The sequence below is a fragment of the Gymnodraco acuticeps genome, unplaced genomic scaffold, assembly GCF_902827175.1.
Source record: "Gymnodraco acuticeps unplaced genomic scaffold, fGymAcu1.1, whole genome shotgun sequence".
NCBI classification, from domain to species: Eukaryota; Metazoa; Chordata; class Actinopteri; order Perciformes; family Bathydraconidae; genus Gymnodraco; species Gymnodraco acuticeps.
Genome location: NW_022989840.1, coordinates 104,795 through 120,000, shown reverse-complemented (window position 1 = coordinate 120,000; position 15,206 = coordinate 104,795). Strand labels below are relative to the sequence as shown.

The 15,206-nt window shown below is 40.2% G+C and overlaps 1 protein-coding gene across 3 annotated transcripts in view; it reads right to left on the bottom strand.

Annotated features, from left to right (window-relative positions):
* The window catches only part of cbfb (core-binding factor subunit beta), a 52,062-nt gene extending 37,884 nt beyond the window's left edge, over window positions 1–14,178 (bottom strand). For all 3 annotated transcript variants that reach the window (XM_034236074.1, XM_034236083.1, XM_034236091.1), the window contains exons 1-3: window positions 13,767–14,178; window positions 13,131–13,217; window positions 6,642–6,758 (exon numbers count right to left, since the gene is read on the bottom strand). In XM_034236074.1, coding sequence (XP_034091965.1) covers window positions 6,642–6,758; window positions 13,131–13,217; window positions 13,767–13,844 — 282 coding nt within the window. In that variant the 5' untranslated portion in view covers window positions 13,845–14,178. The remainder of the gene's footprint in view (window positions 1–6,641; window positions 6,759–13,130; window positions 13,218–13,766) is intronic.
* Between the last annotated feature and the right edge of the window lie 1,028 nt (window positions 14,179–15,206).

Sequence of the window (15,206 nt, the reverse complement as noted above, 5' to 3'; positions counted from 1 at the left end):
CAATGATTCTCTCTTCTAAACCATCAACGTGTATGTTAGACCCAATTCCAACTAAGCTGTTGAAGGAAGTTTTTCCATTAATTAGCACTTATTTATTAAATATTATGAATATGTCTTTATTATCAGGCTATGTTCCACAATCATTCAAAGTAGCAGTGATAAAACCGCTTCTTAAAAAGCACAACCTCGATCCAGAGGTTTTAGCCAATTATAGACCTATTTCCAATCTTCCGTTCCTCTCAAAAATTATTGAGAAAGCGGTCGCAAAACAGTTGTGTGATTACTTAAAAAACAATGATTTATTTGAAGATTTTCAGTCTGGCTTTAGAACACATCATAGCACAGAGACAGCTCTGGTTAAAGTCACAAATGACATTCTAATAGCCTCTGACAAGGGACGTGTCTCTATTCTTGTTTTGCTCGATCTCAGTGCTGCATTTGATACTATCGACCATGATATCTTATTGCAAAGACTAGAGCACTTAGTTGGCATACAGGGAACTGCTTTAGACTGGTTTAGGTCCTATCTATCTGAACGCTCTCAGTTTGTACGTGTCAATGATGAATCTTCCACGCAAACCAAAGTTAGCCATGGAGTGCCACAGGGCTCAGTGCTCGGACCTATTTTGTTCACATTATATATGCTTCCGTTAGGCAATATTATAAGGAATCATTCTGTAAACTTTCATTGTTATGCGGATGATACTCAACTATATTTATCAATCAAGCCTGATGAAATTAATCATTTAAATAAAATTCAAGACTGCCTTAAGGACTTAAAAACGTGGATGACCTTAAACTTTTTGATGTTAAACACGACCAAAACTGAAGTTATTGTACTTGGCCCGAAGAATCTACGAAACAAATTATCTAAGGATATACTAACTATGGATGGCATTAATTTGGCCTCCAGTGAGACTGTAAGGAATCTTGGTGTTATATTTGATCAGGATTTATCCTTTAACGCCCACATAAAATCAATTTCAAGGACCGCCTACTTCCATCTACGTAACATTGCAAAAATCAGGCATATCTTGCCTCAAAACGATGCAGAGAAACTAGTCCATGCATTTGTTACTTCAAGGCTGGATTATTGTAACTCTTTATTATCAGGGTGTACCAAGAAGTCAGTCAAGTCGCTTCAGCTGATTCAAAATGCTGCAGCTCGTGTACTAACCAGAGTTAGGAAAAGGGACCACATTACTCCTGTTCTGGCTGCCTTACACTGGCTCCCTATAGAACACAGGATATAATTTAAAATTCTTCTTCTCGCCTACAAAGCCCTTAATGGGCAGGCGCCATCTTACCTCAAAGAACTCATTATACCCTACTGTCCTACTAGGGCATTGCGTTCCAAGAATGCAGGGTTGTTGGTTGTTCCTAGAGTCTCTAAAAGTACAATGGGAGCGCCTTTTCTTATCAAGCTCCACATTTGTGGAATCAGCTTCCAGTTTGTGTTCGGGCGGCAGACACCCTATCCGTTTTTAAGAGTGTGCTTAAGACCTTCCTTTTTGATAAAGCTTATAGTTAGGGCTGATTAGATTCAGCCCCTAGTTTTGCTGATATAGGCTTAGTTTGTCGGGGGACATCTTACTTCTTCCTTCTCTCTGTCTATACCTGTGTACTCTCATGTTCCGATTAACCCAGCTTCCCCAAATGTCTTTCTTTTTGGTGTCTATATACGCCGGGATCCAGAGTCATGGATGATCCTGCGCTCCTCTGTCCTGCATCGCGAGCCCTGGATCTTGAGTCGTGGCTGTGGTCCTGGATCATAGGTCCTGGATGGATATCCTCGTGGATTCATTTTCCTATTATACACACATGTATTTCCAAACATTTGGACTACCTATGTTGCAAATGTATTATCTTTTCAATTTACACACGGCATCTATTGCACGTCTGTCCGTCCTGGGAGAGGGATCCCTCCTCTGTTGCTCTCCCTGAGGTTTCTCCCATTTTCCCCTTTAAAACTGTGGGTTTTCTTTGGAAGTTTTTCCTTGTACGATGTGAGGGTCTAAGGACAGAGGGTGTCATATTGTCATACTGATATTTTGTACAAACTGTAAAGTCCACTGAGACAAATGTAACATTTGTGATATTGGGCTATATAAATAAACATTGATTGATTGATTGATTGATTGATTGATTGCTACTAGTACCCCTGGGGGTTCCCGTATCTCCGGTTGGAGATACGGGGACAACTCACTAGGACAACTCTATTTTTGGGACAGAGAGACCAAAGATATAAGAAATAGGAAATGAAAGTAGGGTAATTACCTCATGTAGCATTAAAGAGCCACGCTCAGTAACAAACTATAAAGCAACACATCTTTCTGTACTGTATGTGTGTCCTTCACATATCTCGAGAATCGTTCATCTGGTCTATTTTACCTTTGAAAGCTGTATTGCTGGGGACACAAGGGAGTGCTGTTTCAAATGTGATGCAACAGTCTTAGCAAATCCCTTTTTTACTGAATTCTCTTGGTCCAGACCAATGTGAGTCCAAATTTATTTTTCAGCAACTCTTTCTACACATTAAAAGGAATCATTGCCAAACCTGCAGAGCATCTGTGCAGTGTGCACAAAACAAACCTTTGGGATTTTTGATTTCCCATACAGTTTTCCTATGGTCCTCAAATGGAGCTGAATTGCTGTAGGCAGGGCTTATATTACAAAACTATCATAACTATTGAACGTTTTTCTTTAATTGCGACCACATTTGCTGGACGTGTAGAATAGATAACATACAAATACCAATATATGCGCTGTAAAAGTATTATCTAACTAAAGGAAGGAATTCCTGTTTGTTATCGATTTATGTATGACCAATCAATTTCACACGCAAGTGTTTTTCTGAAGACTGGTGGAGAGGACTGTGATATGTGTGATTTTAATCAGAGGGGCAGTTCTCGACAACTAAAACATGCACACAAGTTGGATGAAAATGTAAATTAATTATCAAATGTCATACAATCAATCACAACAGATGTTTGTACACAATTTGTAGGTAAATAAAGTTGCTGTGTTAATTCATATACAGGAAATGGTCTGAGAATGAGTGAAGCCATGTGTGTTCTCTGTTTGGTTTTGTAATTGAGCTCCTCCCTGACAAGCCACCCTCATCCATCATGAAGCTGACACTCGTCTGCTTCTCATTTTGTCTCCCCTTACCACTAATCTCTTTCTGTCTCTTTTGGCCTTTTTTAGGTTTTGTTTGCCGTTTATATTTTTGTGTGTTATTTTGTGCGCTGATATGCATATGTCAGGTTTAGCAATCAGTCTGGCGCCATCATCTCATCAGCATACAGGGGTATTGCACAGAGCTCGCACACAGAATCAACCTTGAACAATGAAACTTACAGAGTAATTCCTGTGGTTTCAACCTCACGTCCTCAGATATGACTTTTCCACCATGCCTATGGTTTCTCCTGGAGTTGAATTTTTTGTTTTTTAACCGAACCCTAAAGTATCCATGACTGAAAAATAGTTTGAGGCCAGAAAAACTGCTTTATTGAGACCTCTTAGCTCTGATACCTTGGGAGCAATGAAAAGGAGCATGTTTCACCAACAGCACTCAATCCTCTAACCTTATTTCTCTTTTTGTTCCGAGTGTGACACATTCAGTACAGGGACCACATGTTACATTTGTACACACAGGGGAGGTGGTTAGGCAAGCTGGATAGATTAAGTGTGGGACAGGGAGGAAGGACCCGTTTTTTGTTTAACCTAAAGGGCACAGGAAGCATGGCAGTTTCTCCACACAAAGGAAACCACTAACATAACGCTTTGGGTGACAATAAATTCCATGATAAAGGAGTTCATTCAAAAGATAAAGCAAAAACAAAACTTTTGATTAACATTTATGTTAAGAACCAAGAGAGATAAGCTTAAGTCCCATTGTATAAGAACATATAGTGGTCTCAGTTATGATAAGGAACCTATTACATTTCTAATAGATCAATACTCAAATAACTTAGAAAAATGTGAATCTTCAATTTTTGTAATGACTATAATTCATATATCTGTAGGTTTGAAGTTATATACTGTATTTAAACTCTAACACGGAAGCAGACTGCATTTCATATTGGCTGCTGATGCTACAATTCATTTTCTGGATTGGGTTAGTGTTTGCTTGCAAGTTAGCAGCTAACGCTAAAATTAACCTCGTCCACAGCTGGCTCCCATTAGCCTGCAACGACACTGAGAGCCTGTACTTCAACTCGTTCTCTCTGTAACACACACACACACACACACACGCACCGCACGCACACACACACACCACACACACACACACACACACACACACACACACACACACACACACACACACACACACACACCACACACACACACACACACACACCACACACACACACACACACACACACACACACACACACACACACACACACACACACACACACACATCCAGTTGCAAAGATTAACCTGGCTGCACTATCCTTATGGTTTGGCACTGTCTGTGTTTGAAAATGAAGGCGGGAAAGAGGGAGGAACGGAGGGGGAGAACGAAACGAGGGAGGGTAGAGGTGAGCGAAGGAGGGGAAAATGACGCGAGGGAGTGAGGGATACACCATGGTAACGAGAATGTAAGATAAAAAATAAAATTTAAAGAGGGAAGCCTGGATGAATGGAGGAGACAATAGTGTGGATGTCTGTACAAAATACCACGAGAATAAAGATACACAAGCAAAAGAAGGGAAGCTGAACGAAATGTGTGTGGTTTAGCTGTGACAGTAATTAAGAGAAGAAGTTGCAACGTACACAGATCTCTGCCACGGCCTGACAGTTGTTGTCTACAGGGAGGTCCAGTGGGATGTGTGTGTATATGTATGTATGTGTGTGTGTGTGTGTGTGTGTGTGTGTGTGTGTGTGTGTGTGTGTGTGTGTGTGTGTGTGTGTGTGTGTGTGTGTGTGTGTGTGAAATTGAAGCTGGAATCCTTTTTGCAGGATCCTTTTTACACCTATGCACTATTACACGGCTCTAGGCTCTGTACTGGAGCGACTTAATGAAGTTGTACACTTTCTACTAAACAGTATTTCTTGCCTGTCCTTCTATCCTTTATCCATGTAAAGCAAACAAAAAAGCACATAAGAAAAGCCTGAAACTGTGTACTTTTAGTGTCTTTTAGCCTAGCTTCATGAAAAAGAGCGTTTAATATCTGGCGAAACGTGTTGAGAATCGCTGCTGCCCTAACAGAACCACTTTGAAACTGCTTTACATTGACGACTCCTAAACTCATTAAAACTTCATAGTTCTGTGAGCACCATTGAGGTGACAAAGAAGAAAGTATCATGTTACACACAAACACACATACATGCATACTTCTCACTGGCTGCCACTGCACCATAAAAATATTGTGCTACCAAAAAAGCCCATACACACAAACACACATACTTTTCCCAACCATCGTGGCACTTGTGTTAAATAATTAACGGTGTGAGATTAGTCCGTCAGCCTTGGGGCATGGAGGTCCATCGATTCCCCAGAATGCATTTTTAATGAGCCGCCAGCCGGCATTCATTTCAGCTGGCCAGTGACACCACAACACACACACACACACACACACACACACACACACACACACACACACACACACACACACACACACACACACACACACACACACACACACACACACACACACACACACACAAGTCCAGGCTTAGCGCCAGGGGAGACAATTAACATACACATAAACACAACAGCAGCAGCACCACCACCACCACCACTGTTCAGTGGATATCACCTTGACAACAACTTCAGACCCATCTTCTGAGCTCTTTAAGTTGTTTAACTTTGATCTTGATTAAGAACAAGCAACTTACCAAGAAGCTCAGCAGGGATTTCACCGGTGTGATTGGGATCACCATATTTCAGAGTATGTTTGATGGATAATAGGAGACAACGAAGAGACCAGAAATTACCCAGCATGTGTACTGGGACCAATCTCTGGGGCTGAAAAAAGTAGCTTTTGTGGAAGTGCCAAAAAACAAAGTTTCTTCAATTGCCATTTAAGAGCTGGCTCCAAAAAGGATCAATCTACGACTATTATGTCAAAATATCCCATTTAACAACAATAAACTTGCACTAACAAACATCTATTTAACACCAGTGAGATGGATCCCTCGTCTGTCGCTATCCACATGGTCTCTTTTCTTTTTCCTTGTTTATTGTTAAGTTTCTCTAAACTCTAAATGTGATTGATTTGTCTACAACGTGGAACAAAAATATAGATAATTCCTCAGTTCTTGACAACTGTAAATCTAATACACTTTTTATTACTCATCTGTTTGTTTGAATTGGAATAAGGCTTAAAGTGAACAAACACATTGACATGTTCATTAGGTTGTTTGTCTCCATTAGGCGGGTGGAAATTCATTTTCATTTCATAACATGAAAGAGGAAAAGAGAGCCAAAGAACAGACAAAGATATATGTGTTTCTTCAAATGCTGTCATGTGTTCAAACAAAGGATGAATCAAGCACACATGACTAAAGCCATGAGCAAAACAGCAAAGACATTTTCAAATCCAATCTCTCTGCTGCAACTCAGACCATATGACCATTGCAAAAGGTGAAGAGCAACAGATATGTGTGTGCTTATCTTGCACTTGTCCTACCTTTCCCGTCTCTCTCTCGAAGTCAACATACTCCCTCGCAGGAACCTGCCTCTGATCTCCGAGCAGGTTGGCTGCAAAGAACTGTAGAGAGAGGTTTGTACCTGTAGCTACAAAGGCCTGGAGAGGGAGAGAGAAAAAATGGAGAGAAAATAATATCAGTAAAAAGGACAGTAAAGAGCAGTTTCCAGAAAAGCTGCATTAGTGATATATGACCGTTATGGGGCAGAACAATTCAAATATAAACTCACAAACACAGCCTGATATACTATTTGCTTTTTAAGGTATTTTGGCTGATGTCTTGAAAGTCACTTTCATTACACTATCATTTTAGATCTGTGTTGGTGTTTTAGGCTCTCGTCATCTCACACCTTGACTACTGCAACTCCCTCCTGGCTGGTCTACCTGCAAATGCCTCCCGACCTCTACAGCTCTACTTTGCTCCCTTCACTGGCTTCACTGGCTGCTTCAAGACACTGCTACTGTGAAGGGATCAGCCCCTTCCTACATCCAGGCCTTGGTTAAACCATACATTTCAACACGTGCACTTCACTCTGCTTCAGCCAATCTGCATGCTACTCAATCACTGCTAGTGGGACCCAGGTACCCTTCAAAATCCCGCCTGTTTGCTATCCTGGCTCCTAAATGGTGGAATGAGCTCTGCAGGACAGCAGACACTCTGCATATCTTCCGTTGCAAACTGAAAACCCAACCTTCTTTGAAAAAAGAAAAGAGTTAGGCCTTGTAACTAATTTACCAGCACTAACAATGGTATGACTTGAAGTGAATATATCTGCTCTTTCCTTGTTGTTCGGAGTTTGAATCTTTATGGTTATTGCACTTATTCTGAGTGGCTTTGGATAGAAGCGTCGGCCAAATGAAATGTATCCACCAAAGTCTCTTCAGCTGCTTGGACCGTGGACTTTTAGCTCTTGCTCTTTTATTGTGCTCAGAAACAGATGCTCTGCTTATGGTTGCTGATGAGAGCTTTGAGAGTCAAACACAGTCTATGCACAGTTGGAGAACCGATGGGCGTAAAAGCTGCAGAGTGGGGCGTGATGTATTGGGTTCAGCCCTATGAATCACTCTCTATACTGTACATGAATATCAAACTCAGTTATATAAGAAGGAATATTACGCAGCCATTTTTTGTTTTTTTAACATTATTTTAAGGGCTAGTTTTCAGTTTAATTAACCTACTGATTATTTTCTAAATTGTTTAGTTCACAAAATCTTAGTTGATCAAAACTTTTTATTGTTTCAATTATAACCAAATAATTTTCTCTTTTTTAAAATGGCTCAAATTATGCATTTTATATAATAGTTTTTGGGATAAGAAAACGCAAAGAATGAACACATCGCTGAGTTTCTTTGCCATCACCTTTTTGTAATATATTTTTCGCCAGGATTAATATTTTAACTTCTACATGCCAGGTTTCTGGGAGAGTTAAACATTTTGTCGATCAAAGTTGTTATTTCTCTCCTTTCTTTAACCCTTCAATTTTTCCTCTCTTGTTCTGACCATGAAATTACCACTTCCTTCTAAAACAGAGTGCAAAAGCACTGTCAAAACACACACACACACACACACACACACACACACACACACACACACACACACACACACACACACACACCACACACACACACCACACACACACACACACACACACACACACACACACACACACACACACACACACACACACACACACACACACACACACATTACATTGACTTACATGCATTTCCTGGAGACTTATCCTAACCTTAACCATAACCAACACATACCTAACCCTTACCCTTAACCTAACCCTAAACCTAACCAAGTCCTCCAATTTGTCCCCATAAGGGAGGCGAGTCCCCACACTAACGTGTAAACAGATGTAGGTCCCCACAAGTATAGTAATTCTAGGCCACACACACACACACACACACACACACACACACACACACACACACACACACACACACACACACACATCATACTGTAGCTTTCCTCATTTTTTGATTTCTGTAAAATGGCTTCTTGCTCTAATGGGAGGCATTTCCATTATGATAAACACACACACACACACAAACACACACACACACACACACACACTTAGAGAAAAACAAATAAAATGAAAATCAATGGAATGCATTGCCCTGTTGCAGTCAGAAGGCAATGAATTACATCGAAGCAGAAAATCAAGTTAGAAATGTTTGTTTTGTATGCGCATCTGTGTGTGGTGTGTGTGTGTGTGTGTGTGTGTGTGTGTGTGTGTGTGTGTGGGTGTGTGTGTGTGTGTGTGTGTGTGTGTGTGTGTGTGTGTGTGTGTGTGTGTGTGTGTGTGTGTGTGTGTGTGTGTGCTGTGCTAAGACGGATCAATACTAATGACATTAGGGCTGCGACTAAGCTGGAAGCATATGAATTATGCACCCTGTCAAATCTGTGAGAGAACAAGAGAAAAGTGAATGAAAGAGAATAAGGACAAAACAATGGAGAGTGGAAGAACGGGAAATAAAGGAGGAAAAAGCTTGACAATGTGTGTACATGGACACACACAAAGAGAAAAGTCGCTCATACATACACACTCACGGAAACAAGAGCTCAAAGAACACAGAGTCATCATTTTGTGCTGTATTTGAAGTATTGGATTACAACCATCTGATACTCATTTCTGCCTACTACTGCTGGGAGGGGGAAAAAAGAGGGGAAGAGCGGCAGAGACACGAGAGAGATGGAGGGAAACTGACAGACAAAGGAGGATAAAGCAAGGGGGAGAAATTAAGGAAATTAGAAATAGGGACAGAAATGGAGGGAAAAAGGGCGACCGTGGTAAAAGCAGCAGATTGTGAAGTGAAAACGAGAGAGAGAGGAAATAACTTTGAGGTATGGAATTGAGACAAAGAATAAGGGGCAAGAGGAAAAAGTAGTGAACAAAGAAAGAGGGAGATGGTATAAGAGAGGAGGGGGGAGACCAGGGCAGCATGGGAATCAATAGCAGTTTGGAAAGCAACTCATCTATAATGAGCTGAAGATAATTGACTTTGAATTATTGTTCCATTTATCAGATCAATCTTGAACAGTTAGAGTCATCCTGTGATTACAGCTACATGTGTGTGTGTGTGTGTGTGTGTGTGTGTGTGTGTGTGTGTGTGTGTGTGTGTGTGTGTGTGTGTGTGCGCTTGCGTGCGTGGTGTGTGTGTGTGTGTGTGTGCGAACATTGGGGAGATTCCTAATAATAAAAAGCTCAGCTAACATGACAGGTATATGGTAAGAAATAAGGCAAAAAAACGTTTTATTTTTTACAATATTGTATCATATTTTAAAACATTTAGAATGCAGAGTTATTGTTTATTTTAGCCAACAAAATTCCCTTAGTCAATAATAAAAACGCTGTAGAGAAAACCATGAAATGTAAAATAATTAAAATTGTAATAACTTATTACTACTTCCATTACTACTTCCATTTAACATGTGTATAAAGTCCCTTTTGAAACATGGCTTCCAGACTAGTTGTGATGTCATGACATACACATCTTTAAGTGACCTAAGGCCGCTGTAAAATTGTCGAACAGGTTTGATATCTATCCAAACAACGGACCAGACTGGTATACAGAATTGTATCACAAGGTGTCCCACTTAATTCAATGGCTCGTCGACCAAAAATTGGTGGAGCGGCGTGTCGCTAAAATAAGAATAGATGGTCGAGCTTTATGGTCAGTCCACCTTAAGCGAGCCAGGCTGTGGTCGCTAGCTTCAGGGCTAACCACTTTCAGGGCTAACCACCTTCACTATTAACAGCAGGTGGAAACCAAAGTACGGGAGTTTAGCTTAGGTCATGAGTACCATCAAATGTACAGACGGGCCACCAGGCTGTCACCAAATGCTGTCTTGCCTCATCACTCCAAAAAGTACATGAACTCTCTAGTACACAATGTCTTCCTCTCTCCCAACTCTAATGAAATGTGACCACCGTCATGTTGCCGGCCTTGGCTTGGCAGAAAATCCGGCCAACGCCTGGCCTGTCAGACACTAGCGCCTTTGTTAGTTTGTTAATAGACAAACATTATATATTTTTAATCATGTTTTCATATTGCATTTTGCTACTGCAATACAAGTTGCATTAAAGCACTATGACACTTTCGGCATGTTGTCAATGTAGGATACTTTTTTATTTGCCAAAACGTGTCATAATGAAAACTGCGGGGTCAGCCGTTTGCATACAATTAAACTGTTAGAGCTAATAGCGGACCTGGCATGCAAAAGCGGAAACCCCCAACTTTAGGTTTACTCTGAAAAAACGTTCCCTCTTTAGAAGGTGAATGTCAAAACGGTCTTTAAGTGTCAAAATCTGCATATGCATCTTTAAGCATCCATGTGAAGAAACGACAAACAAAACACTGTATTGACTGAGGAAGGATGTTAAACATTAACAATTCAGTATTATACTAAATGGTACCCATTTTTTTTTACAGTTTTTTGTTTTCTGCTCCGTTTCCTCTAAAAAAAGAAGTCTTTGACAGCACGTTCGGGTCTCATTGTGCCGGGTAGTCGTTCACACTGACCATGAAAATAGCAGGCATCTGGCCGATAGATAAATCAGCAACATAATTTCACAGCTGCCGTCAAACCGGTTAAACTGGGGCCATCAATTTTCACAGAAGAGGCTTATAATACAGTGAGGACAGACAGACGGACGGACGCATCATGTCCCACTAAAATATGGTAAATCTAGATGTGTCCCCCCCCCTCCTGGGATGATGACAGCATGTTTGGGAAAATACCTCGAGGATGACTAAGACAGTAGAAGTCGCCCCCATGTTTGTGTCGTTAGCCTGAAGGCTCTACGCTTCACTTCGATAGAAAGATCTTAGCAGGCCACACAGAGTAATTAAATAATGTGATTGTAAACATGTCCCATCTTGCTCTTAAGTTATAAACTGCACATCAAAATGCGACACACTGATTATTTAAGAAGACAAAAAAGGTCACATGGGTTCACTTGGAGGAAATAAAGCTCACCACTGCAGAGAATTAGTGGAGACAGAAAGACATGCAGACGTGTTGAAGTCGACATGTATCTCCTGGCAGAACTTACTCTGCAAATGAATGATGATCTTGTAAAATATGATGCATTGTTATACAGTAAACAATCTATAAATGATGCTAACGTGTGCATGAGTATTAATAAACCAGAAGTACAATGTAAAAAAATACAATTCTGACAGAGACCATTTTGCCTGCATAACCTACTGCGTATTGTTTTATTTATTTTTTTGATAGATTTTGAAAACATAACTTTAACTTGTAATGAATCATATTTTAAACAGTAGTTTTCACATTGGATAAAAGAGCTCACATCAGCTCATTTGCTTTTTGAAAGCTTCAAATTGAAAATGTGATCCGAGGCAAATCGAAGACGCAGCTAGAGAAGTGTGGTCTGGAAATGGAGGGAGACACTTTGCCACAAACTATCTCTCACTGCAACAACTATGTGATGGCTGCCCTGGATGAAAACAAAGAGAAACACTGCAGATTTCTAATCCAACACTACACCACATCTAGCGACAAATCTTCGTCCAAAATCACAGCAAAAACAGCTTGAGTCCAAACAAAGATAGGACTATGACTAATTATTATTTTCAATATTGATTAATCTGCAATTATTTCAATCAATAAAAGTGAAAAAGTTGCCTGTCACAACTTCAAACCTGATGTGATATCTTATTTAGTTATTTTTTTAAACTAACAGCTCAAATAAATTCAGTTTACAATCATATTACACAAAGAAAAGCAGCTTATCTTCGCAATTGAGAAGCTGAAACGTGATATAATAGTGCAAGAATAGGATCAATTTATAATCAAAATATTTGCAACTTGATTCAATGTTTCAGCTCCAAACTAAAATCACGCATTTAAGAAATAGCAGTATTTATAGGGCTAAATTGCATTTGTAAGCATCAGAAAGGTGTTGTCTTGTATCTTCCTGTTCACTAACTGTCTATCGCAAATTAGACATGACAGGTAATGTTTATGTTACGGTGCACAATTTTAGGCACAAAATTACAGCCCTAGGAGTGTTGTAAACCATAAAGTGCCTGTTTGTTAACATGTGCTAATGTGTGCTGAGGCGATGATGGCAGCCGCATAACGTAGAGGAAAGAAGTCTGGGTCTGCATGTCTGATAACACGTCTACTTCCTCTTGAAGCAGGGACACATCACACACACACACACACACACACACACACACACACACACACACACACACACACACACACACACACACAGTGTACAATGTATACAGTACACTGCTGCACATAGTGTTCTCATAATAAGAGTTAATGTGTATTTTACATTGGGGACCGCCAGATTCATAATTGCTGTTGAAGATGGTTATTTCATTTCATGAGTTGTGCCAGTGTGTTTTTACTTTATGTAATTTTCCGATTGTTTTCAAAGAGTATACAAAAAAAGAAAAGGATACATTTAGTTTTCTACTCACTATTTCTGATCGTCCATCCCTGCTAGCGTTCTGGAAGCGAGCTTGTCTCTCCTCATGGGGCCGGTCCCTGAACCCAGTGTATTTAATCTACAAAGAGAAGAGAAAACAAACCATAAACAACAAATACATTTATTTTTAGTCTACTTCAGGTGTTTGATTTTGGCTAGAAAACACTCCAAATAGATAGGGGATATTTGGCCTTGAATGACGATGCTCATTGCCATCAGGAGGCTGCAGTTTACAGATAAGCCACAGGAATTTTGATTTAAGGCAAAAGGCACCATTATTTTTCCTCTGCTCTTCTTTAAAAAGATCTGTCCAATTGTATGATGAGAGGATTTAAAAAAAATTGGCTTTATTATTTGTGAGTATATATACACAATGAAAGAATATAAGATTAATAAGTGAAAAAGTCAAACAGAAATCTACTTCATAATGTCAGATGGAGACTTATTGCACGTTTGAATTAAACAATTCTGCTTTGGGGATTTTCTTCAACTGTAGATGTTGTAGCACTGAAGCAATGAATTGAAAAATATATATAAAACAAAAAATAAATCGACAAGCCAGCATGCCTCTTCTAGGTCTGTATTTCCGCCGTCTAGAATGGACCCAGTGTAGGAGAAACAGACTCACCTCACACTCCCTGCTCAACTTGCGGAAAAACTCCTCATTCTCAAACTTGCTCCTCTGGTCCGGGACTACCCGCGGCATCTTCACCAACACTTTCTCTTCAGTTTCAGCCAAATCTCTTTTATTATCCCGCACAGTAAAACTTCCGCTGCTCGTCTTGCCGTCCGTCCCTCATTCACTTCTCTTCCGTGTTTGTGTGTTCCTTGTCTGTGCAGCAATGTGCTCTCTTACTGCTGCTCTTATTATGATGGTCTGGGTCGTTCTGCGGCTCCTGAGCGCTCCGTGGTCGCCTCTGGCTCCAAGTGGCTCTTTCTGAGTGACCCAGCGCGAGAGACAAAGCTCAGTTTCACCCGTGTGGCTCTGTCTCCTCTCCCTCCCTCTCTTCCTCTATGTCTCTCCACCTCTCTCTCTTCACGAGCGTGTGATCTCAAGTGGCAACGACGAGCGCGCTCTCTCTCTCCTCTACCTGCAACTTTCAAGTGCCCTCTCCACCTTGGCCTGTCGATTATTTACGCAATAATTCAAATTGTGACACTAATAGACCTAATGCATGAATACATATAGTCCATAAAGTGACGTATTACATTAAACAAACAAATGGCACAGATATGTTTGTTCTTTGTTGGCAGCTTTTATTTATTAAGTCTAAATAAAGACTATTAAATCATTAAGACATTAAGTCTAAAGTTGCAGCCAACAAACAAATATACATTTCACGTAATTTAGCTAATAAAAATGCCTCTTAATTATGGCTAAAACTTAATGAAAAGAAATTGCACAAACAATAGTTTAAAAATACAACGTAACACCATACAAATAGTTTTGCTCCAGTTCATGTTTCCAGCTGTTGTTGATATGGCAACTAATCTCTGTAATCTCTTTTTCATGTCACACTTTGTAACACTTCAGAGGCTCGTTTTAACACAGAGCTGCTAAAACTCAAAATGTCGACAATTCCTAAAGTACATGAAGGCATCAACAGTCTACTTCCTGGCTCCGTCGAGTCGCTCTTGTGACTGTACACCCTGAATACCGCCCCCTCCCCCCCATTCACAATAATAATACTACTACACACGTTACTCGGGGCTGCCACTGCGCATGCGTGACACGGACCGCAGAAACTTTATGGGATCCTTATGTGAGGAGTGAACGAAAGAGGGGAGAGCGTGAAGAGGAGGGGGAGGAAAGACTGTGTTGGTGTTTCAATGATCAACTAAATCCTGCAGTAATCCTAAAAATCCTCCAGAATGTGGAGATTTGGAGAAGAGGATGTTGTTTAAATATAGGAATGTATCAAGTAGATTGTGTTAGTGTTGTAATACATTTATGAGACATTTGGTTTTTATTTTTTAAGAAATATTGTTAGTAATTAAATAAACTCCATCCTGCCATTTTGGAAATGTAAATGGTTTTATTGTCTGTTTTAAAAACTTTCCAGGATAT